At 33.9% G+C, this 24358-nt stretch overlaps 1 protein-coding gene across 1 annotated transcript; it reads left to right on the top strand.

Annotated features, from left to right (window-relative positions):
- The first annotated feature begins 15218 nt into the window (after positions 1-15218).
- Positions 15219-22605, top strand: LOC113356208 (DNA ligase 1-like). Its single transcript, XM_026599272.1, has 9 exons — positions 15219-15446; positions 18245-18350; positions 19154-19455; positions 19657-19762; positions 19862-20233; positions 20327-20406; positions 20510-20634; positions 21670-21882; positions 22317-22605. Exons 1-9 carry the CDS (start codon positions 15319-15321, stop codon positions 22337-22339), a joined length of 1455 nt encoding a protein of 484 aa, XP_026455057.1. The 5' UTR covers positions 15219-15318; the 3' UTR covers positions 22340-22605.
- Positions 22606-24358: the final 1753 nt, after the last annotated feature.

Below are 24358 nucleotides of genomic sequence, written 5' to 3'. Positions count from 1 at the left end.
AAGCGATTTTAAATGAGTTTTGACACACTAAAATATGACAACCAAACTTGACATACCAACGCTTGGTGAGTTCAACCGATCTATGCTCTAACAAATGTAAAACATCTAGAATGCCTCAGTGATGCAATATCATAATTCCAAATAGACATAAACTTACTCTAATAGTCCATATATAATTGTCGGCCTATCACGCCGAATCATATCACCATGTCCCAATTTCCCCCTCTGCACTAATAAGTCAAAATGAACAAAACCAAATAGATCAAAACCCTAAAGTCTGAACTTAACGAGTGACTATCACTTTTATAGAGTCTAAAAGGTAGAAATAAATTATTATTCAAGCAAAGATTAACGAGTACCTCCAGATTATCGCCATCAATAGGCGGTAAAAGGAAAAGATCAGCGACTCTTGTAACCCAACAGAATGGAAATCACTAATACCCATAATATGCACCTGGTGTAATAAATCTTTACTTAGTCCATATAATAAAATGTAGTTTAACTCGCAGCGGAAGTGAAAATAATATTTGGTCTACTACATAACAGGATAATAAGTCGAGTATAAAAAAATTCTAATGCATGAACCAGAAACAAAACCAAAACATTAAATAACCAAAGAGAATGGACTCAAACAACTTAGCATTACATTTCAGATTGTCATTCTTGTAAACTAGTTTTCACTCATTCTTCGTCCATGAACTGTACGTACAAGTTCGTTTCTATAAATAGATGACTCTTTCTTTATTACCGAAACGTGAACCGAAGAAAGTATCATTTCTTTTCTTCTCACTTAAGAAAAATGTGAAGAAGCAAAATATGAAGTTGGGAAAATACGAAGAAACATACAGACAGGATATAAAGTCTTACAAAGAAACATATCATGCAAAAATGTGTGCAAAATGTGATTTAGAAACATAAATGATGTTCGACAATGTGACAAAACAAGAAAATTATGTGTGAAGAAGTCATTTCTATAACATAAAATGACTAAGTAACCTTTTCCTTTCTTAATCGGCTTAATACTCCGTACTACCACTCTTGGACCATATCCACAAGTTCCTACATATTATAATTCATGGAATTCCAAAAGGCATTATTTCATTTGCAGAAGTCATTTCTAAAAGTTTTGTTTACTAATGATTTATTAATATACTAGAACTTCACCCGTTTCGTAACGACACTACCTCTATAATAAGTAAAAGAAGAATTTTATCAATTTTAACACTTGTTGTTTTTTGTTGGCCATATATATAGTGACAATATTTTTCCATGGTTTTTCTAGGTTGATCGTAATAGTTGTCTCAAAGAAATCATCGAGTGAAACATGTAGTGGGACCAAATGAAAACCTTTATATCCCAATTGTATATCCATTACCCTATCATCGTTGAATTTTTCTCGGGTTGTTTTTAGGGCAAATTGAGGTCAGCCTGTACAATTGTTTCTTTTGTATTATAACCAGCTTATTTTTCACATTAAAAAAATCAACCACGACTTTCATAATAATTTAATTGTGTCCTAACGACATAAAATAAGAATTGTCACACTGACAACCTGCACTACCACCACCAGAATCACCCATCACCACTACTTCATCACTATCGTCACCGACTTCCATGGACCACCACCCACAAATACCACCCGAATGATATGATTATTAACAAATTTATCACACCCTCCATTTCAAAAAGACTGTGCGCTTTGACTTTATTAAAATATTAAGGAGAATTAAAACTCGTAATGTTTTACTTGACTACCCTTAATTACTTACCTATTTTATTTTAATAAAAAATGCTAGCAATAAAAACTAACTAAAATTGTTAAGAGGATTATAAATACGAAATATAAAATGAAAATTAAAAGATATCGAATTTATGGAGTATAAACTTTATAATTAATTTAATTTTTGGAGCCAAATATATATTCTCTTAAAAGGAATAAATGATATATTCTCTTAAAAGGAATAAATGATATATTTGTTCCTTAATTATACAAATTTCTTTGATATTTTAGATCGGGTCCCGTTAAAAATGAATTTATGAATATAAAAAATTTAAGGATATATTAAGAGTTCATTGGAAAAATATGATTATAGAATCTGGACACAATTTTGAAACTGACGAAAATGGAATAGAGGACAGTCTTTTTGAAACAGAAGGAGTATTTATTTAATAAAAATGTTTTTTTAAGATAATCATAAGACATTTATAAGGAAAACATTAGTAAAATATTTTAGGATGAAAGTGTATTTATGGTAACATAGTTGTAAGACATTTATAATGAAAGATATGATTAATAAAATATTTAATGAAAGTTTATTTACGAAGAGAATTGTAAGATATTTATGATGTAATATTAATAAATATTATCTTGTCTAACTTGTCTAAACTTTGTTTTATATTCTAGACTAGGTTTTATATTCTAGACTACGGCTTAACCCGTGCCATAATGGTACAGGCATATTTTTTATTTGATATGCATTTTCCGGTGTTCTGATATTAGAATTAATACTCATTACTTGTCGTGTTGCCCCTCCTTATCAAAAGTAAAGAAAAAATCGATTGATATTTCCTGTCTTTACTCTACAAATCCTTTCTCATGTACTCACATGTGATTTATTTCTAGTATGTTTGTCACTTTCACATATTCCCGAATATGTTGGAATTATATCCTCAAGTCACAAATTTGTCATAATTAATTTTCACACTCCCTTTCCCAAAAAAAAAAAAAACGTTATGTGTTTTATAGTTTACAAAAGTATCTTATGGGTCATTTGGAATGGTATTGCACTTCTGAATTTCCCTTATTTTAATGACCGTGCAAAACCAAAACATTTAAATGTCATATCTGAGGTTTCAGTAATAAATTCAGAACTCTGAATTTCAAAATTGTCAGTTAATTTTGAGTTTTTCATCGGTTAAGTTTTGAGTTCCTCCTTTTCCAAATTAACCTAGACAATAACTATATTTGAAATTCCACACAGTAGAATCGACAAAATCAAAGAAGAAGAACAAGAAAAAAAAACAAGTGATACCTTAGGGTTTGCTATGTAGAAAGATTAACGAGTATTCTACTAAGAGCTTCTCCACTAGTAGTAGAACCACCAGTAACAGCGGAAGTAGTAACGCCACCACCACCACCACCACCAAATCGTACAGATGGGAAGAAGACGATGAACAAACTGACGCCATTTTACACCTGAAATGACACCAAAAAACAAATCCCTAATCGTTCAGCAGCATTAGTGTCAGTCTGATTCAACAAATCTCGAGATTTTTCTACGGAATGGAAGATCCTTGAAAGCTTTAATTGATGATGAAAAACTCGTTACGGCACAGGCTTAGTTTGTTCTCGAATTTTCCGAATGTTTGTATCATTATTACCTAATGTTAGTCTACACGTCACAACGTATATGTTATAAGATATCTATTTAACGGTATTGCGAACGTCTTTACTTTATAATTATTGTGAAGTTGTGTCATTTAGTTTGCGTTTTGTTATAATCTTTTTATTTTACGCTTCGATGGATTATTATGATTCGCCAGCACATGCAATGGATTTGCCAATGACTAATGCTAATCTAAATGGACGGCATTAATTTTCGTTGTTTTTAGTTGGGATAATTAAGCAACAATTTTTTGTCAACTTTTGTGGTACTAGCTAGAAAACACTTTTGCACCAGACTATTGAGAATGCCGAGCGCTATTTAAGCAACTTCCTTACCTCATTTATCAGGTTGATAAAGTGAATTGGGAATTGATCCAAAATTATTTACTGGATCAACAAAGTAGCAATGCAGTTTCATATGATTTGAAAATATGAATGAGGCAAAAAGTTGCCATAAACAAATTTTCGATAATAAAAAAAAAGTAAAGGAGGTTTTGGTTAATTATCAAATTTATTCTAGCTTATTTTTGCTCCAAAAACAAAATAAAATATTAACCTTATATAGATGAAAAAAGTATAAAAAAGAAATACGTCGAGAGAATTGAACATATTGAAATAAAATAAAAAATAAATATGCTCCTCACAAAGTTTTGTTATACAACAAAAGGAAATGAAATGAAAAGGTCAAAAATAAATTAAGATGAAGTCTAACGGCAAACTGATCACCAAAAATTCAAGTGTCCAACAACTTAAAATGCTTCACTAGCGTCGAGGCAGGTGATTCTAATATGAGTCGAAAAGAATTGCTAGGAATTTCTTCTATGGAATCGTCAACTTGCGATAACCAAGATTTGTGAACATTTCAATATAAACAAAAAGACGAGAATACTCTGTGTTAAAGCATATCCCACGCTGCACAACAATAAACAACAATACAAATAACTGGTTTGACCATTCTTCATAATGATGTGAGTTACTCTCGACTCAATACACGAAAAACAATATATATATATATATATATATATATATATATATATATATATATATATATATGTGGGCACCTCAGTTGAAACTCTCTATCACAAAACCGTGTATAGGTTATCTACCTCTCAAACTGATGGTTGTGTTGAAATCTTATACACTAAATCAAAGAAACACATTAAGCATGTCAGAGACCATGCACTGAAATTAATGTGTAAGAGATTACATGTATCTCATAAAGAAGCTGGTGTAACCCTGTCTACTTGTAAATGCAAGATGCGATTATGAAATTTTAATAAAACTCGGTAACAAAATAGATTAACATAAATTGTAGTTACCCGCAAGCATGAGAAAGAATGAGGTTGTGATGCTTTTCCGGTATTTGAGAGGTATCACCGATCGTCTTCTCCTCAGCGAAATAGAGCTTGCACCTACCAAAAAATACAGAGATATTTAAATACTATCATAAAATGATGACGGAAGCTGCTTGGAAGTAAAATTACTCAACAAATCTCAAGAAAAATGAGAATGGTTACGCAATAAAAGTTCCTAAGTCACATACATCGTAAGTTTAAAGCTTAGATATTTATCTAGAAGATAAAGGGCCCAAAATGATGCAACATTACATTTTCATCAATCAACACATCCAAACACGTAACCTCACGCACACCATTAAAATCAACTTCATGCCACTTACGTGTAAGCCTAAACAGAACATGCAACGTTTTGTATCATCTATTTTGTGAATCCGGTCGGTCGATTGTGTTGTACTTGATTACCGGGTAATACGAATTTTCACTGGCTTAGCAAAGCCTTAATAAAATCTTTAATATTGGCAATGTTTACGTTCTTTAATTTTGGTAATGCTATGTTCATAACTAAAACGAAGTAAAGAGCAAGTAATCTTTCATATAACAAATGGTGTTTTGGTTTCAGAAACTTTCTCTATTTGTATACTGATATCCATTACGAAGTAGTGATATAAATTAACTTTTACAAGAAAATATCGTGCCTATGGATCCTCATGCCATGAGTACCTATTTGTATAGTCTTTCCAATTTACCACAAAATCGAAATAAACTACTCCACATGATTGAATTCAAACTTCAAATTTCTAAGAAAGTGACACTAACTCCACTTGAGCTTATTCCCGACTGAATGATAGGCACTTGAGAATGAAAAAAAAGGTAAGGAACATGCCAGTGACCTAGATAAACTGACAAACACTGAAGTTTCATTCTTTCAGAGATTAGTTTATGCTCTGGTTGGGACATTGTTGTTGAACACGTAAAAAATATTATTTTAATATAATGTGTTTCCACTATCGTAACCTAGTATTAGGGTATTAAAGTGTTAAATGGAAGAAAATACACCAAATCTATTGACAAATCATATATAATCTTCGATATCAGATGAACAACCAACAATATTTAAGTACACAACAATTTACCTGCATGTCAGGGTATAAAAACAGTGAAATGGAATGACTGTAGTATCTATATAGGATCCTTCTTAGGTATTTCTTTTGGTGGTCAGGTGTATATATCAATTAAGAGCAACGACTGAAAAGATGGTACAAAGGATGAGCATCAATACATGACTGAATGTGGTAGTGCAAATTAACAACTTCCTCTGCTATATACATCATAATCTCGAAAGACCTTATGTATTCATCAACAATAAGAAGATATCTTATTATGGAGTACATAGTGAGTTAAAAGAGCCAACGAATAAGAGAAACCTTACAATTCTGAGTGGTTATAAACCTCCTTGTTCCTATCAACGTCTGAAGACCTCTTGTCAAAGGATTCCTATAGTTTACATTTGATCCAAATATTCATGGTATTATCAATTTATTAAGACTTTTTACACAACACTGAGCTCTTTTTGAGTTTTATATCAATAACAAATATGATACTATTTATCATTTAGATAAAATTTTAAATCCAATATATCTCGAGTGATAAATATCAAAAGCTTACCTAGCTGTAAGAATAGTTTTTGAGGTAGGTTCGCTATCAATACTGACAATTATATCTTCTGCAGTTTCTAGCATCTGAAACATGCTGCATTTCAAGCATCTCCTTTGCGATCTTTTATTGGCTTCAAATTTTCTTTGCATAAGTTCTTGAGGGCCTGAAAGACCTACCATTATACAGATGAAAATCATGGCCATTAATACTTATATTTCATATTAAAGAAATTGAATACACATGTACCCCATGATAAACTATATAACCAAAAAGTAACAATAGCTATAATGTCAGCTAGAATCTAAATTTGCTTTCTTATCAATGTATAAGGACGAAAATTGAATAAGAAAGTCACATAATCTAGGACTTAGCAACAACCCTTACTTGTTACAGTTAGAATTTGAAGGATAATGTACGATTTATCAAATTTACAAATATAAATTTATTCCTCATGATCAACCATTACAGTACAGAACTTAAGAATTTGGTATGTTAACCGCCACATGAAACCCTAATCCTAAATTTCTTCTCCACCAAAAAATAAATATATTAAAAGCTCCCCTTTTTTTGAAGCATATTCAAACCCATGTTTTGTCTCTCAATTGCTTTCTCCGATATTAAATTAAAATCAAACCCTTTCACAACAACTACGCTAAAATTAAAATTAAAATTAAATTAAATACAATATCGTTCCAACCTTGGGTGATAAAAAGTCAATTCAACCTATTAGTCCTTGATTGAAATCATGTAAATAAACAAAAAAAAATATTGAGAATTAGAAACACGAACATAATCATCCTGATATCTAGAAAAAATGAGTGTCAAAAGAAGAACCTTAATTTGAATCAACCAAAATAAGAGTTAGAATATACCTAAAATAATAGAACCCCAAATCGCCCATCTTGAACCCTCTATACTCAGCTAAAGAAAAACCATAATATGAAATTGTTCGATAAGTTACCATTTTCCCATCTTTTTCTCTTTATGTCCGTTTGTGGAAGAAAAAATTGAAACGCCTCTAGCATTGATGAGTGAAGAAGCACCTCCAACAATGATGAGGGAAGATCTGCATTGATGGAAGGAAAATGAAAACGTTTTCTTTATCCAGATATGAAGGTGAATGAGGTTATACGGCGAGTGTGAGAGTGTGATTGGAGTATAAAAAAACATACATAAATCTCAGCCGTCCTTTATGTACATAAAACTGTATAGACAAAACATTGATAATTGACTCAATATGGGCCGTCCTTTATGTGTCCAAACTGTGGATCTTCGTTCAATAGTAAAAACACCATTGTCCCTTATAACATAATAATAAAATAAAAGATAAATGTAATATAGGTGTTAGCAGAATGTAAGTTTAATAAGCATAGTATCCTTTTGGGGCTTCGTCTTGGCGTCTCACCTGGTATAAATAGCCTTTACCAGGCGAACTCTGTTATCATATCAATACAACAAACCATATTATATCCTAAACGTGAAAATGCATTATCTCATTCAGAATTACTCTGCAAGCTTAGGGAAGAAATCTCTTCCTAAGGTTTACAAATCAAAACCTTGGACAAACCACTTCCATGTTCATACTACTGCTAACCAAGCTCAAGCTCTTATCAATAACAATAACCATGAAAGAGACTTTTTCATTAAAGTGGAAAAGCTGCAGAACACAACCACGAAATCATTAAGTTTTCAGAATGATCCAATTTAGATTTCAATGCATGAGTTCATACACAGGTGTGATAGATAGTACATCTTGACAATGAAAGAAATACCACCCGATTGATATGATTATTAACAAATTTATTATTTATTTAATAGAAGTATTTATTAAGATAATCATAAGACATTTATAAGGAAACATTAATAAATATTTTATGATGAAAGTATATTTAGTAATATAGTTGTAAGACATTTATAATGAAAGATTAATATAATATTTAATGAAAGTTCGTTATAAAGTCGACAGTTCTATTTTCTACATAGTAGGTCTCTCCATTCAAAAGGGTGTTGGTGCTCAGCTTGTTGGTAGGCTATCCACCAACTTATTGTAAGCTCAATGTAATTTTACATATGAAGAAAATAAACAAAATAAAGAAGGAGATAAAGGATAATATATTTTTATGAAGATAATTATAAGATACTCATGATGTAAGAAAATTTATGCTTAAAAAAATGTTTATAATGAAAGATTAATAAAATACTTAATGAAATTTTATTTATGAAGATAATTATAAGATATTTATGATGTCAAATTAATAAAATTTTTATTATAAGAAATTAATGATACAATAATGATGTAAACAACCACAACAGTTGATTTAGCTTTTGGGAAAACAAATGAGGACCGCTCTTTATCTTACCTAACTTGTCCAAGCTTTGTTTTGTAGTATAGAAGATTATATTTGATACTTAATCATTTCATCTGAACGAAATGTTCTAAAAAACATTTTAGCAATGGTTAAGATGGATGGTATCTTCCTTCCAGTAAAAAAAACACTCTAATAATGGTTAAGATGGGTGGTATCTGCCTTCCAGTATTAGTGGCAAACAAAAAACCATTTTGCTTGACCCCGGGATTTACCATCATACTGGTTTGGGAACATAACAAAAGTGTGATCCAAAACCTTCTCTTACATCTAAGACAGTGAATGGTCCCCATATACCAAATACGGAAAAATTTGTTTACTGATTAACATTAACAGTATTAGATTGACAGGCTCATGAGTACTTAAAATAATTAATACTTAATACGACAGATGCCAAACAAATGTCAGGTTCTATAGTGAAGGCCAAACCAGTGAGATGGTGGATTTTTTTTAAACTATAAAAGCCACTGTATGACACCATATGTTTCTCCCTTGCCTATTAAATAATACTTTCTCCGTCCCACTATTAGTTGACCTATCAATATAATTTAGAAATAATTTCTCTCTCAAACTATACCACGTATGTTCATAAATTTTATATCATTGAAAAACATTTTAAAACACCTACATAACGAATATAAACATGAGTATCAAATGATATAAAATCAACTATTAATGGGACAAAATCTAAAAGTAAATAGGTCAACTAATAGTGGGACGGAGAAAATATTCAGCAACTAGAGGTGCAATTGTTATTGAGTTAGGTCATTATACCATGATTACAATGGGTTTCCTTCTTAACATATTTACTGCACAGTTGGTTGATTCCTTTAAAATCAATTTAAGTTGCGTTATTTAAGCAATGAATATGACTCATTTAACAAGCAAGACAGAAATTATTTGCCAATCTCGGTAGCATTTCAGGCACAACGTATGGTTGTATGTAGGAAGCACAACCTTAGTGTTCACCTCCATTCAGATCCTCTTCCCTTTCTATATCAACTTTAGAGAGTTTTCTCTTCGATAATTCATCATTTTTTTTGTACTTTGCGGCCGACTTCCTTCTGTTTTCGGTCATCAACGTCAGTAATTCCCCTCTCAAGTTGCAATAAATAGGGAAATATCATCGTGTCCATGAAAAGTAAAACTTACATGAATGACCAAATGGTAGAAAGTTCTCTTAGGTAAACTAAATAGGCGAAGGAAGAAACAGAAAAGCAAACTGAGATGATGCAATTAATGACATCCTCTATCTATATTAGCAGGACTCAACAAGACAACAAAGTTAAGTAACAAAAACTAGAAATTGCACATTTCAATACCACCCGGAATATATGTTGCAATCATATATGTCTCCGACATGTTAATCAACCCATAAATTTCATGTTTCAAACAAAATCTCTAATTCTCAACCCTAAAATCAATTTTATAGTAAAACTAATTGCAGACAGATTGGGTGAAAAATTTTTTTATAAAAAAAACATAGATGAAGATAAATGAAGCTTATCATGATTTCTTAGTTCCATATAAAATCAGAATCGAAAAAAAAATAAAAAACCAAATCTCACGGATAACCAAAATGAACCCAAAACATAAAACTAGAGCTTAAAGATGACCTTACTTGGTTTACTAGGATTATCAGTGAAACTGAAGTAATATCACTTAAAGATAACATTAAATCTTAGATCGATACTTCCAAGTTCCAATTGCAGTGTTATTCATTCCAAACTCTTTCATACACACTTTATCTATAGTGAACCAAACCAAATTCTTAGAGATGATTTTTGAGACTAATCAGAATAACCTCCCTCCTATCCCTAGCAAAAAACCTTCTTTCTTTATACGTAGTTGACTTTAATTCCCTCTTAAGACATGAAGATAAAAGTGGCGGTCTTTCACTAGATGACAATGACTTCTTGAACCTTAAGACGTTTTTCTCCATTTTTGATTTACATGATCCAAGATATTCTTGTTCTAGATTTACTTGGTCTAATATGCAGAGTGGTCCTGATTTGATTCTTGAAATACTTAATAAATTTTTAATATATCATGATGCTGAAGTTTTGTTTCCCAATCTTTATGTTAATGATTTACCACGGTGTTGTTTTGATCATTATTCCATGCATATAGGTTTTAATTTTGATAGTGATTGTATACCTATACCCTTTCATTTTATGGCTATATGTGATAACAGACCCAACCTGTGGAGACATTGTAGCTAACTCTTGGTTTACTCATGTGGAGGGATCTCCTGCTTATAAACTGAAAGCTAAGTTGCTTAATACCAAAAAAGGTTTAAGAGATTGGAATAAAAACTCTTTTGGTAATATTCAAACCAATATATCTACTATTAAAGAGGACCTAAAAGAAACTCAGACCTCAGACCCTTCTGATACTATGCATGTCTCTGGACTTAAAGCTATAATAAATTATTTATATTCTTTGGAAAAGCTCTACTGGAAGGACAAGTCCAGAGAGGTTTGGCTCTTGGAAGGAGAAAGAAATTATCCATATTTTCATAGAGTCACTCTTTACAAAAGAAAAAGAAATTCCATCAATTGGATTAAAAATTAATAATTCTGGAGATATTCTTACTGATATTATTAGTACCTCCTTTGTTGAGTACTTCAAAAACCTCTACTCTTATAATCCTCAATACTTCCAAGATGAAGTCCCGGATGATTCCCTTCATATTTTTTTTGAATGATAATAATCTTTTGAATACACCTCTATCACCCGAAGAAATTGAGCATGCTGCTTTTTAAATGGGGGAAAATAAAGCTCCAAAACCAGATGGCTTCACAGGTGTTTTTTTACCAAAAGTATTGGGATAGTGTTGGTGACTCTATCATTGATATGATGCAAAACTTCTTTAGAATTGGCCATGTGGTAAAATTCCTTAACCAAACTAATATTTCCCTTATCCCCAAAACTCCAATGGTTAAGATTGTATCTCAGCATACACCTATAAGTTTATGTAATTTTGCATTCTTTCTAAAACTCTTGCAAATAGACTAAAACCACTCCTGGATGGGTTGATCTCTCAAAATCAAAGTGCTTTGTTTTTTTTTTTTCTAAGAGAAACATTATAGATAATATCCTCTTCGCTAATTAGGTGGTTTTTACAGTGAACCATTATCATGGAAAAGAATGCTTAGCTGCTATCAAACTTGATATGTCTAAAGCTTATGACAAGCTTGAACGGATTTTTTTTGAGAAAGTTCTCAGGAAGATGGGTCTGTGTGAACACTGGAATTCTTTAATAATACAATGTTTGGCCACTGTTAATTTCTTACTCTGTCCAACTCAATGGAGTACCAAATGGTATGATAAAACCTGAAAGAGGCCTTTGACAAGGGGACCCTTACTTCGATATTTCTGCTCTGAAGCTCTTTTTGCTTATATTGATAAACTTTCTAGGTTAGATCTAGTGCTATTAATTAAGGTATGCAGTAATCCTACTTCTATTACTCACTTACTGTTCTACCGTCCAAGACTTTACTACCACTAAAAACTATTTGCATAAATATTGTTTTGCTTTTGGTCAGGAAATCAACTTTGATAAGTATGAAATCTTGTTTAGTAAGGATTTGCCTTCTCTTTTAACTTAACAACTCTCTTTTGTCCTTAATATCAACTCCCTGGATCCGGGGGAAATAAATACTTGGACACCCCGATTAGTTTTCAAAAGTATAAAACTCAAACTCGTGTGAGTATTTTGCAATATGTGGATGTTAGGATTACTTCTTGGTACCATGAGATTCTATCACAAGCTGCTAAAACTTTTCTAGTTAAGCATGTTGGTCAGACCATCCCTATTTACCAAATGACTGTTAATCTCATTCCTAAAACTCTTTGTAGGAATCTTATCTCTGTAAATTCTGGTGGGGGAAAACCTTATACTCTAAGGATAGAAAACTTCACTTGCTTGGTTGGGATACTTTATGCTCTTCTAAGAGTGAAGAGGGTCTGGGTTTTAGAAATGCTGAATTAAATAATCTTGCTATGTTAGTTAGGAATGCTTGGAAACTTGTTGAATCCTAACTCTCTTTTACTCACCATTCTTAAAGTTAAATATTTTTCTAATACTATTTTTTTGAAGGCTAAGTGCCCTTCCACCTACTCTTGGACTTGGAAATGCCTCCATATTGTTAAGAAGCTCATTAATTAAACCTTTCATTTATTGGATTGTTGGCTGGGAAGCATTGACACGGACACGAAACACGATACGACACGACACGGAACACAAGGATCTCCAAAACTCAAAATCATTAGGACACGGACACGTTTATATATATACTAATTAAATAATTTTTATATACTAAAATCATAGTGTTATGGTATATCAAATACATTAATCACACAATTATATGAAAAAAACTCAATTTTATGTTGTTAGATTAGTCCACGTGTAGAAAAATTAACTATTATACTTATTTCCATGACACACTAGATTACCCAACTAGTAAAATAAAGTATAGATTTTTACACGTGCGGTGTCCCACACGCGTCCTGTGTCTGACTCTTGTCGGACACGGACACGACACCAATACCGGTGTGTTGGTGCTTCACAGATTGTTGATGATGGTCAGTTTATTGATCCTTGGTGTGATAATTGGGTTCATATGCTAGATTTTGCTAAACCTAATCCCCAAGTCCCCCCTTCCACAAATTTAAAAGTGTCATCTTTCATTGACTTGATACTAGATCCTGGAATGTTTCTACATTGAACACCCATTTTGACAATGCTTCTATAGAGAAGATTGTTACTATTTCCTAAAGGCAGTTGTAAGCTCTTGATAGGAGGGCTTGAGAGCTTCCAAAGAATGGTATATTTAGTTCTAAATCTTCTTACTTGGGTCTCAGAGGTCTTAGACCTTCCCAAAGCAACACTCTTTAGAAGTGCATATCGAAACTTAGAGTCCCACGTCACATTCAACTTTTCATTTGGAAATCTGGTAGAAATTCCTTACCTACTGGGACTATTCTGCAGACAAGAATGCCTATTGATACTATAATTTGTCTTAGATGTCTTGCTTGTAATGAAATTATTGCGCATGATTTGGTTTTATGCCCTTTTGCTAGTTTAGTCTGGTTCTCTTCTTCTCTTAGTTTTCCCGTTCAGAATTTCAAAATTCTACTTTGCTTGATTGGCTTGATTTTTAGTACTGCTACCTCTCTTTCTAATGAGTCTAAGAAAGCTTTTATGATATTATTTTTAACAAGAAAAAGGAGAATCCTACTGCTGTTATTGCTAGAGCCAGAGCCATGATCGTTTTTAAGAACCCAATTTACCCCGTTCACCTTATTCTAATGTCATTGGTGCTAATACATGGAAACCTAATCCATTTGGTTGGATCAACGCCAATATTGATGGTGCGTTAGATCATGTCTCTTTGACTAATGTAGGCTATATAATACGTGACTCTACTGGAAAACCTTCTTTCTGTGCTGCTATCACCTCTGAAGTCTACTTTCCAGAGGAAGCAGAAACCAGGGCTATCTGGGTAGTTTTGAAAAAAGTGAAGGAACAACAAATTACTCGCCTTATCGTGGAAAGCGGTGCAAAATTTCTGATTGAGCAATTCTCCAGGAAAATTTAGAAGGCAATCAACAGACGAATGCTTTATTTAAGAATATTTCTCTTTTTAGTTCTAGTCTTGTAACTTGCATATTTTCTTTTCAACCAAGGACATGTAACACTATAGCTCACTCTCTGGCAGCTTGGGCCAAGGATAATTCTGATACTTGTTTTTGTTCTAGACCTCCAATATGGCTCATGCCAACTGTCGAGGAAGACCATTAAATCTTTCATTAGGCCACCAGGGCATTTTCCTAATTAATGGAATTATGGCTTGCTACAATCCATCTTTGGCGATGGGCCAAGGATAACTCTGGTACTTGTTTTTGGTTTAGACCTCCAATAAGGCATGCCAACTGTTGAGGCAGACTATTAAACCTTTCATCAGGCCACCATGCCATTTTCTAATGAATGAAATAATGGCTTGCTATGATCCATCTTGGTCATGGGATAAAGATAACTCTGATATTTGTTTTTGGTCTAAACCTCCAATATGGCTCATGCCAACTGTTGAGGCAGACTATTAAACCTTTCATTAGGCCACCGAGCCATTTTCCTAATTAATGGAATTATGGCTTGCCACAATCCATCGGTAGTCATGTTTTTTCAAGGTTGCCGTGAAGGGTTGTTAAATTTCACGAAAAATAAATCAATGGGAAATTATTTTGTTATCTTGTTAGAAGTTAGAATTTGGTAACCCGTACAACTTGCCTTGCATTACCATTACTTTCTCCATATAGAGTTGGGCAACAACAAATGCGAAACACTCGACAGATTCGCCCATCATGATACACTGAAGTAACTGTACTACTAGGTGCGAGACTCATCTGACCAAAGAAGGCTAAAATGGTAATTTACGGCCCAACACAACACAACCACGTTCCTATATAAAATCCGTAGTAGCTTACACTAGAGTAAAACCGGCAACAAAAAATAATCTTCCTCTATTTCGGACTCTTCTTCACTCCCTTCCTTTGCAAAACACTTGCAGATTTCTACTAGTCCTGTAATCAAATCGTGTTAGAGAGAGAGATGGAAGAGTTGCATGATACTGAGAGCCCAAAAAAGAAGATGGAGGAAGTAGAACAAGGATCAGATTTCGAGAAGCAAATAACTACCGCTATGAAAGCACGAGTTGGCCATTTCAAAGATCAAGCTGAGTAAGTCCTTACCGAAAATAATTTGGTTGATTTTTTTTTCTTTCTTCTGGTACTAGGGTTTTGCAAGTATCTGATCTTTATTAGTTCGAAATTTGATTTTTGTGAGTTTAGCGCTTTGAATTTGTCTTCTGCATTACGAATTTTAATAATTTTGGGGTACTGGGTGAGGGTTTAGTCTCTTTTTGATAATTTCGAGTAAGTGTATTAGGCGTGGAAAAGGAGAAAATTCCTAGTTTATATGTTAGTAATTGGGTGTGGGGTGGGGGCAGATTAGGTTTTGAGATGTGGAGTTCGACGAGGTTTTGGGACTTTTTGAAACATGGGATAGGGTTTTAGGGTGTGGGAATTAGTTCAAGTGAGTTGTTTAGATATTTGCAATTGAGGGTTTTTAAGCTAAGGTCTGTGTAATGTAAAAGGGTGGATCACGATGGAAGTACTCAAATTGTACTTGATTGGATCAACATAGTTGAAGTTAATTCTTATAGATATCCTGTTCTATGATTCAGAAGGGGGAATGGTACCAACTTCCAAGAAGCTCTTCAATTTACCCGTTACTTATTTAACTCTACATTCACTCTAGTGCCACCTTGAAACGAAAACATTCTCTCCTCTGAGATGACCCGTTTATCATCTTAGGTACATGGTCACTAATCATGGTATGGTACCAGATTTTTTTGCTCGACGTTAAGAATTGTTTCTTCATTTTCGGTTTGATGTTTCCCGTTGTGTCAGTCTCACGTTACGTGTTATCTTTTGACTAGTTAATTCTGTATGTCTGGTGCTCTGCACTTTCCAGAGGCATTTCCACTAGCATTATGTACTACGCGGTTTACACGTGTAAACTTATACGTAGAATTTTTGCTTTAAATAGAAAGTTTTGATTCGGAAGAAATTTTGAAATTTATTTTCTGAACTTATTGAATAATGACAGTTGTAACAATGTCAATGAGCCGAAGGTAGAGCCAACAATGGTTTCACTTCAGTTTGGCTATACTTGGTCTGTGTTTGGTATAATAAAAGTGTCATGCTATGTCTGTTCTCCAGGTGTGGCTTTGTAGTGTTTGTGTAAGTTACATAACTAATTAAGTGTTCTGTGAAGTTGACATAATAGGAATTTTGACTTGCGGACAATAGAGGGTTTTTAAAGTAGATAAATACACGTATGCTTTAGAAGTTCCATTTTTTGATTAACAATCACAACAATTAAAGTACACAGTATAAATATTGTTTAGGCTGCATTCTTTCAAGGAAAAAGGTGGCGTAGTTTCAGGGAACAAACTTTGAAGGAGAAGAATTGTTTGAGGCACGTGGATAAGAGAGGAGTAAATTTGAGGGTTATTTAAATGATAGTTTATGAGTATATAAGATTCTCTGCGACCCGTAGGTCCACACTTCGGCGGGGCTATCCATATAGACCAAGGTTAATGTTTTTTCTTTTTGATACTGTGATTAATTTATTGTGCTTATCTATATTAAGCTGTGCAAAAAATGGCTTTTTATTTGTTGGATAATGAAGAAGCATGTATGTAGGCAAAAATCCTTTTTCCAAATTAGGGATAATAAAATTACCCTCTTTTAGCAGTAGGATGAATAGGGATCCCGGAAAAGAAATTGCACTAGGTGGTATACATTGACCAAGCCCCATAAATGCAAGCCGGTAAGAGCTGGCCATTATTTTTCTCTCCTCCTCAGTTACTCCATCATCTAATTTACTTTTGTGTTGTTATCAGTTTCGCTATTTTATTTAGTATATAATCGTATCAGTATTGTAACATTATATGGTCTTATTGGCGAAGGCTGTATCAGCATTGTCAGATTTAGATGTCTGAGGGAACTAACCATCTAGATCAGTTTATTAGAGAGAGCTTAGTGAAAAGAAACTGCCTTGTGGAATAGTTTTTTGGACAAATTCAATTAATTGAAGGTATTCAGTCAGGTTGCTTTTGGACTATACTGGAAGTATATCAAGAGTCTCCTGTCGTGGTTTAATATCCTTGGGTACACACCCTGGCTTGCTAGTAAGCTTTTGTTCAATTGGTAAAGCTCTGGATTGTTAAATAGTCTATGAAGTTTGAAGATGTATGTGATAGGAGGCGGCATATGGGAACAAAAGTTGGGTTTCCTACTTGTTTTGTTCGATTTCGGTAACTAGGAGAATTCAATTGATTTAGTTCATTTCCTCACTTTTGATGAGTAGGTCTGTTCTTTAAGTTCCAGTAATATGTGCATTAGTACCCTAACTAAACTATGTGATTAACCAACAATTTCCAGAGCTTTGTTTTCTGGTCATTTCTTCAATGTGCTCAAATTTTGGAATTGTACAGTGCCGACACGTTTGGACATGGACACGCGTGTCAGACACGGCGGACACGACTCAGTTACCCAGAATAGGATAAAATATTTAATAAAATTGAAAAAAATACCTAAGTTATAGATTTATAAGATATTTATCTGAACCTTTATCTTTGGTAAAAAGATATTTTCTTATCTTTAGTAATAAAAATAGAGACACTACTCTATTAGATTTTCTTTGCTAAAATAGAGATATTTCCCTACAACTACAGGCTACAGCTATATCTATGAGATCATGAAGATATGTAGAATAATCAATGGAGTCTGTATTTCTAATGCCTTTTTTTATTGATCATACACATATATGTATGTATTTTGCTAAGTTCTCTATTGGTGCCCCCATTTTCTAGTTTTTTAAATTGTCCAACTTAAGTTTGTAGCTTTGTTGTCGGTTTATGAAGCTTTTAACTCTGATCTTCAAAATTTTCTTTTGTTCCATCTTGCAGTTCGCTGACTTTTGAAGGGGTTCGAAGAGTTATAGAGAAGGACTTGGGGATGGAGACCTTCGCGTTGGATGTTCACAAGAGATTTGTGAAAAATTGTTTACAGGAGGTATTCTGTTGGATTTAAGAGAAATGTTCTTTTACTTTAAGATATATTTTTTTTAATTATTTGTATTATTTTTTTCATGTCAAAGCAAGGTAAACCAACAAATCTAGTAACCCATTATGTAGCATGTTCATCAAAAGCTCATTTATTCTTGCCCTACATAAGCTAATGCTGATACAAGTTAGCAATTTAGCAATCTTTTCATGAATGTATTTTCTTATTGATATTGAGGATTTTATGATGCAAATGATTATAATGGTTGGTATTGACATTTGTCTTTAGATCCTAAGCTTTGAGGTTTGTGTATAATCCAAGATATATCATATATTTTTTTTTAGCAAAAGAGAAGTCACAAAAGTGTGTTATTTTCACTAGAATGCAGTCTCTGCACTACAGTTGGTGATGTGAATACGATTTAATTATGTCCCAGCAATTTTTACTTTTTTGAAGTATAATGTTGCATGTTGTCCTGTTCAGACTCTTTGTAAATTTTGGAAGAAGGTAGTCTGAATCTCCTAATGCTTTGATTTTACAAAATATTAGTCCAAAAGCCCGATAGATGTTTCTTTTGAAGCAAAAATAACATAAAATTACAGAAGTTTTATTTTTTTTCATTGGGGGTATAGGGTGCTGCTACTTGTCACTGTTCTGTTATTTACACCGAATAGAAATTCTATTCCAGTACACTTGTATGCATGTTTTTTTTTTGTTTTAAAAGTTATTCACTTTGGATTTGTTTGTGCATAAAAGCTGTACCATGCTTCAAGAATTCTCTACAGCCATTTTAATTTTAATTTCTCTACTAGTGCTTTGAAAGGGCCAACCAGGAGAGTGCATCTAAGAGTTCGGAGGAGACTACAGAGACGATTTCTCACCAGACAAAGGTTGGAAAACAAGAGCTTACGGAAGGGCTTCAGACAAAGGTGTCTAATTCTGAAGATGAAGAGAAAACTGTAGGATCTCCAGCTACAGGCCTTCTGGCAGGGGACGGAACAAAGCAAAATGAAGTTGAAGATACTCACATAGATAAATCTGAAAAAGCTCTGACCGAGGACACTATAGAAAATGCTATTAAAAAAAGGGCTTCTTATTTCAGAGCTAATTCTGCGTAAGCTGCTTTACCTCCACCTAATATCGTCATGTTTGGAAGTCATATCAACTTGCCTAGGACACTCCCAATTCTCTTTTGGTCCCAGCCTCTGGAACCCTATTGTTGTTTGATGCGATATGCACTGTATCCCAAAGTTACATCGGCTTGTTTCGGTTATTCTTATCAGCTGATTTAGTGAATATTATTTGTTTGTTTCAGTCGTATTACCTTGGCGGGGGTTCGTCGTCTCTTGGAAGAAGATCTTAAAGTAGAGAAAAATGCTCTTAATCCCTTCAAAAAATTTGTTAGTGCAGAATTAGATAAAGTAAGTGCTTTTTCTCTAGTGGCATCAACCATCTGATTTACACTTTGACAATGCCCATAACCTCTACAATTTTGTTATTTATTTAATGTCCTTTTCCAGGTATTAGCAAGCGCTGAAATTGCTGAACCTGCAACGAAAGGCAAGAACCAAAAACCGAAAAAAGAATCTAATATCAAGAAGTCTGCAAAGGTCAGCAGTGAGGGAAGTTCAGATGCATCTGAAAGTGAGGTCGAGGAGGTGGATGATGATGATGAAGTAAAGCCAAAGAAAAAGCCAACTCTGAAAAGAAAATTACAGACTTCTGGAGGGCCAAAGAACCTAAAAAGACCTGCGAAGGAGACTAAAATAACGAGCAACAAGAAGATGAAACCCGAGGAACCCATTTCTGAGGGAAGTAATGGTGCAAACGATGGGGGAAACACCTCTGATGATGTAAATTCTCAGTCTTCTGCAGAAGGAGAGCATGTTAAGGTATTCCTTTCATTGTTTGTGTATCAAAAGTTTATGTTTCTTAACTTTAAGTAATATGGCATTCTGAATCTGGATGATATGTTTGAAACACAGAAGAAAAAGGATGTTCCAACAGTCGTGCATGGTAAGCGCGTTGAGCACCTGAAATCAGTAATTAAATCATGTGGAATGAGGTAAGTGGTCTTATGCAAACCTTAACATTTACCTCTATGAATTTGTTACAGATGATTGTTTTGAGATAAGGATTAAGCTTTGTACATTGTACATCTGTTGCAGTATTTCCCCCAATGTTTACAAGAAAGCCAAACAGGCACCTGAGAGCAAACGCGAGGCCTATCTTGTAAAGGAGTTGGAGGATCTGCTTGCTAAGGAAGGATTATCTGCAAACCCTTCTGAGAAAGGTGAGTTATATGTAGGAAAAAAACTTGTAATGTTTGGTAGGAAGCGCCAGCCAGTTGGTTGTGCATTATATGGTTGATATTTCATTTTTACCAACACAAGAAAAAATATGGTACGACTTGATCTACTTGTGTTTTTAGCTATATAAAGATTTCAAGATTTCATTTTTACCAACACGCTAAAATGGACGAAAGATCAATTCCAAGCTGAACAATTATTATTTAGTATTCAGCATGAATATGTTGTTGAAGTAATCTGGCACCACCTCTTGGTTGCACATCTTTAGCTGGTAATTGTAGTTTGAGACTATACATTTATCAACCTCGGAAGGAAGGAGGTTTCTTGTTAACTTTTTTCTGGACTTGTATTAGGGTATTTAATCCATTTTAGACCCACAATTCTTTATAGCTAGATGATAGAATAATTGACCAATTGATTTTAAGACTCAGTAATCCACTATAGCTTTCATTAAGAACCATTTTCTACCTGAACGAAAATATAAGCAAATAGAAAGGGAATATGCTTGAAAGAAAAAGACAAAAAAAAGGGAAGAGCTATCTAGATGAGATAAGCAGACTTACTATATTTAGGGCATTTACCTTCAGTGTTTTATCCTTTCTTATTAATCTTCTTGCTGTTTCTATTCTCCTGTAATCCTCTATTGAGTCTCTCCTGTGAAGAACGAATCTGTCCTTTTGGCATCAAACTTTGGGTCAACTGCCATTTGTTTGTTAGACAATTGAAGAAGCTTTAAGCAGAACACATGATAATTGATAAGAGAAAATTATCTTCTGTCACTAAATTTTCACGTCCTCTTGTCAATTCTAAACAATTATGAGTCCAAATGTGTATTTTTCAATCATGATAGCTTCTGGTTTCAGTGAGTCCTAGATCTGGTTTGTTATTCAGTTTGTGTCGAGACAAAAGTTCTTAGAGTTTATTCTGTGTTCCTTTAACTGTCATTCTGCATTTTTGTTTGTTTATGTTTTTGGATGGTGTCATATGCTGTGGAACTGACACTGTATTTTTCATCTTAGAAATCAAGGCTGTGAGAAAGAAAAAAGAAAGGACAAAAGAACTTGAAGGCATTAACCTTGACAACATAGTCTCAAGTTCTCGCAGAAGGTCCTCGTCCAATTTTATAATGCCACCAAAGCCAAAGATTGAGAGTGATGAGGAAGAAGATAGCGAAGATGAGGCTGATGACGATGAAGATGACGATGACAGCAACAGCGACGAGTATGATGAGGGTAAGTGTATAAGGATTTCCTGAGTTAAATGGTCCTTCAATTGTCAGTAGTTGACTGTTTATGCTTCCACCAATCATTTGTAGATTGCTCTTGTCGTGCATTAAACACTGGTCAGAAAAATTATAGTGGCTCCAAGTACAGACTAAACTAGAACATGTACAGAAAATGAGATTCTTCCATGAATAATGCTTGGAACACAAAGGGGGTTCTCTTTGGTTACAGTTGTTAGGTGTCCTCAAAATCATAGAATCTCTTTTTTGTTGACCCACAGTCAAAGTCAGATAAACAAAAGATATCGATCACGTGGAGGCAATAAAGCATGGGTTAACGGATTTGCATTCAAGTCGAATTATATTGTTATATCACAACTTTTTTTGATTTCTTACTTTATCACATTTTAACGCACCAGTCCTTGTTTTGTTTGCTGCTAACAGAAGTTGAAGAGGAGAGTGAGTGAGTGAGACCTCTTACAGTTGGCTTTGGTTTCCACATACCATATCCATTGGTGGCAGTGGTTCAAATTTCATTCTCCGCTACCTGGTGATTCTCTTCTTTTGTTTGTTTTTGTGGTTAAAATAGCTAGGGTTTGAAAGACATTTACAGATTGATATGTGCCCCTCTTCATATGTGATAATATAACAATTTGCTGGTAATTTATGTCTTAGATGTGAAACTTGAAATAGCTAATGAAAATAATTTTGGGTCTATTCATAGAGATGTTGAGAAAGCTCGTGAGTTGGAGATAGCTCTAAATAATTTCTTCTTAAATCATGTGACCATGTCTTATCACAGGGACATTGGAATGTCGTGTTTGAGTGATTTCTTAAACCTGCATAATGGGATTTGGAAGTACGAGGCAGGGAAGATAGAAGACCTTATTACTAACTTCTTCAGGGAGTTGTGTTTAAGGTCTAATGTCAGTACTCCACTCCACCCTCAAATCCGGTACATTAATTAAATACGCCTATAAAATATAAATCCCACCCTTCAAAAATACATTTTTTTTTATTATTATTATTTATTTTTTTTCTTGACAAATATCCAAAAGTAAAGATGCCATCCCCAGTTGAAAACTTGGAGATTTTCCTCTGGCTATAGCCAGCCTTTGGACATCAGGAAAGGAGTCGTGCTTAATAGTCTTACAGCAAGTTTTGCCATGGTCTTTTATAGCATTATTCTTGTTCTTATTCTTCCAACTAGTGCTTGTCATTCCACCTTGTAGAGCTTTTGTGATACTTGGATTGCTTCCTAGAAGATTGATGGATCTGCAATGGAGTTGAGAGGCCCAATCTATAGCATCTTGTGCTACTAACAATCTCCTGCTTCCCTTCCACGAGTTCTGGTTCCCCTAGTTTTCCTGCCAATTGTATCTCCTGTTGGATCTAAAATGCAAACACCAATCCCTGTTAATCCAGTGATATTATCATAAGTGGACTTAAAAGCAAAGGTGATCTTTCAATTCGGAGACTGATAAACTCTGTCAGGACTTCTTTCAGGTATTTTAGTCTTCTCTTCTTGAGTGTGCATCAGAGCAGAGGTTAAGTGATCAATTATTTGTTTTCCTATTTGTCTAGGACAAGGTTTGATTTGTTTAAACACCATACCACACCTGGCTTTCCAAATAAACTAGCAAATGATGGAACAAATATCTGCACAAGGGCCCCAGTGTGTCTGGTGATTGTTCCTGAAGAACCATCTAGAGCACCAGTCCTTTAAGTTATGAAATCCTGAACTAGAATTGTCAAGATTTAAAGAGCAGTGACCCTGGACAGCTCTGGCAAAGTTACAGTACATAAGAGAACGCTCTCCAGTTTCAGCATGACTATTGCAAAGAAGACAAATAGGATTCAGATTCCCGACAAATCTAGCATAATAAGCACTAAAAGGAAGGATATTATTTTTCATCTTCCATATGAAGAACTGAATCCTAGGAATGACCTGCATATTCCAAATTCTCCTAGCCAAATCATCATTCGGTTGAGAGATCTTCTTATCAAGAAGGTTATAAAGAGACTTTCTAGTGAAATTTCCTTGAGGATTATCAATCCATCTTAGAGTGTCATCCATCTCTCTAATGGGAGATAGAGTGAGGATTCTATTCACAATGTTCCACTCAAAAAGCTCATTTAAAACAGCCACATTCCAACCTATTTCTGTCATAAGCTCATTAACCATTTTGAGATTAGTAACATCTCTCATATCTTCTAAATCTATAGGATTTCTTTCCTCATCTGAAATCCATTTATCCTTCCAGATATGGACAAAGTTACCATTTCCAATATACCAGATACTAAAGTCTTTATAAAAATCATCAGACCTTTATAAACACCTTTCCAGGCCGAAGAAGAGCCATCATTACATGTGACATGGAAGGGGTTGGTGTTAGGGAAGTATTCTTTCATAGTTTTGGTGAAGATAGTGTTAGGTTGATGGAACAGTCTCCAACCATTTTTGGCAATGAGAGAAATATTCATGA

This window comes from Papaver somniferum, chromosome 3, assembly GCF_003573695.1.
Source record: "Papaver somniferum cultivar HN1 chromosome 3, ASM357369v1, whole genome shotgun sequence".
Classification (NCBI taxonomy): domain Eukaryota; kingdom Viridiplantae; phylum Streptophyta; class Magnoliopsida; order Ranunculales; family Papaveraceae; genus Papaver; species Papaver somniferum.
This window is presented reverse-complemented; position numbering and strand designations above follow the sequence as displayed.

What these genes read in the sequence shown, in the direction of transcription:
- LOC113356208 (XM_026599272.1), top strand. Translation starts at nt 15,319, where the DNA reads ATGGAAGAGTTGCATGATACTGAGAGCCCAAAAAAGAAGATGGAGGAA. An exon ending in TGAAAAATTGTTTACAGGAG is followed by an intron (nt 18,351 to 19,153) that starts GTATTCTGTTGG and finishes TTTCTCTACTAG; the next exon opens with TGCTTTGAAAGGGCCAACCA. An exon ending in CAGAAGGAGAGCATGTTAAG is followed by an intron (nt 20,234 to 20,326) that starts GTATTCCTTTCA and finishes TTTGAAACACAG; the next exon opens with AAGAAAAAGGATGTTCCAAC.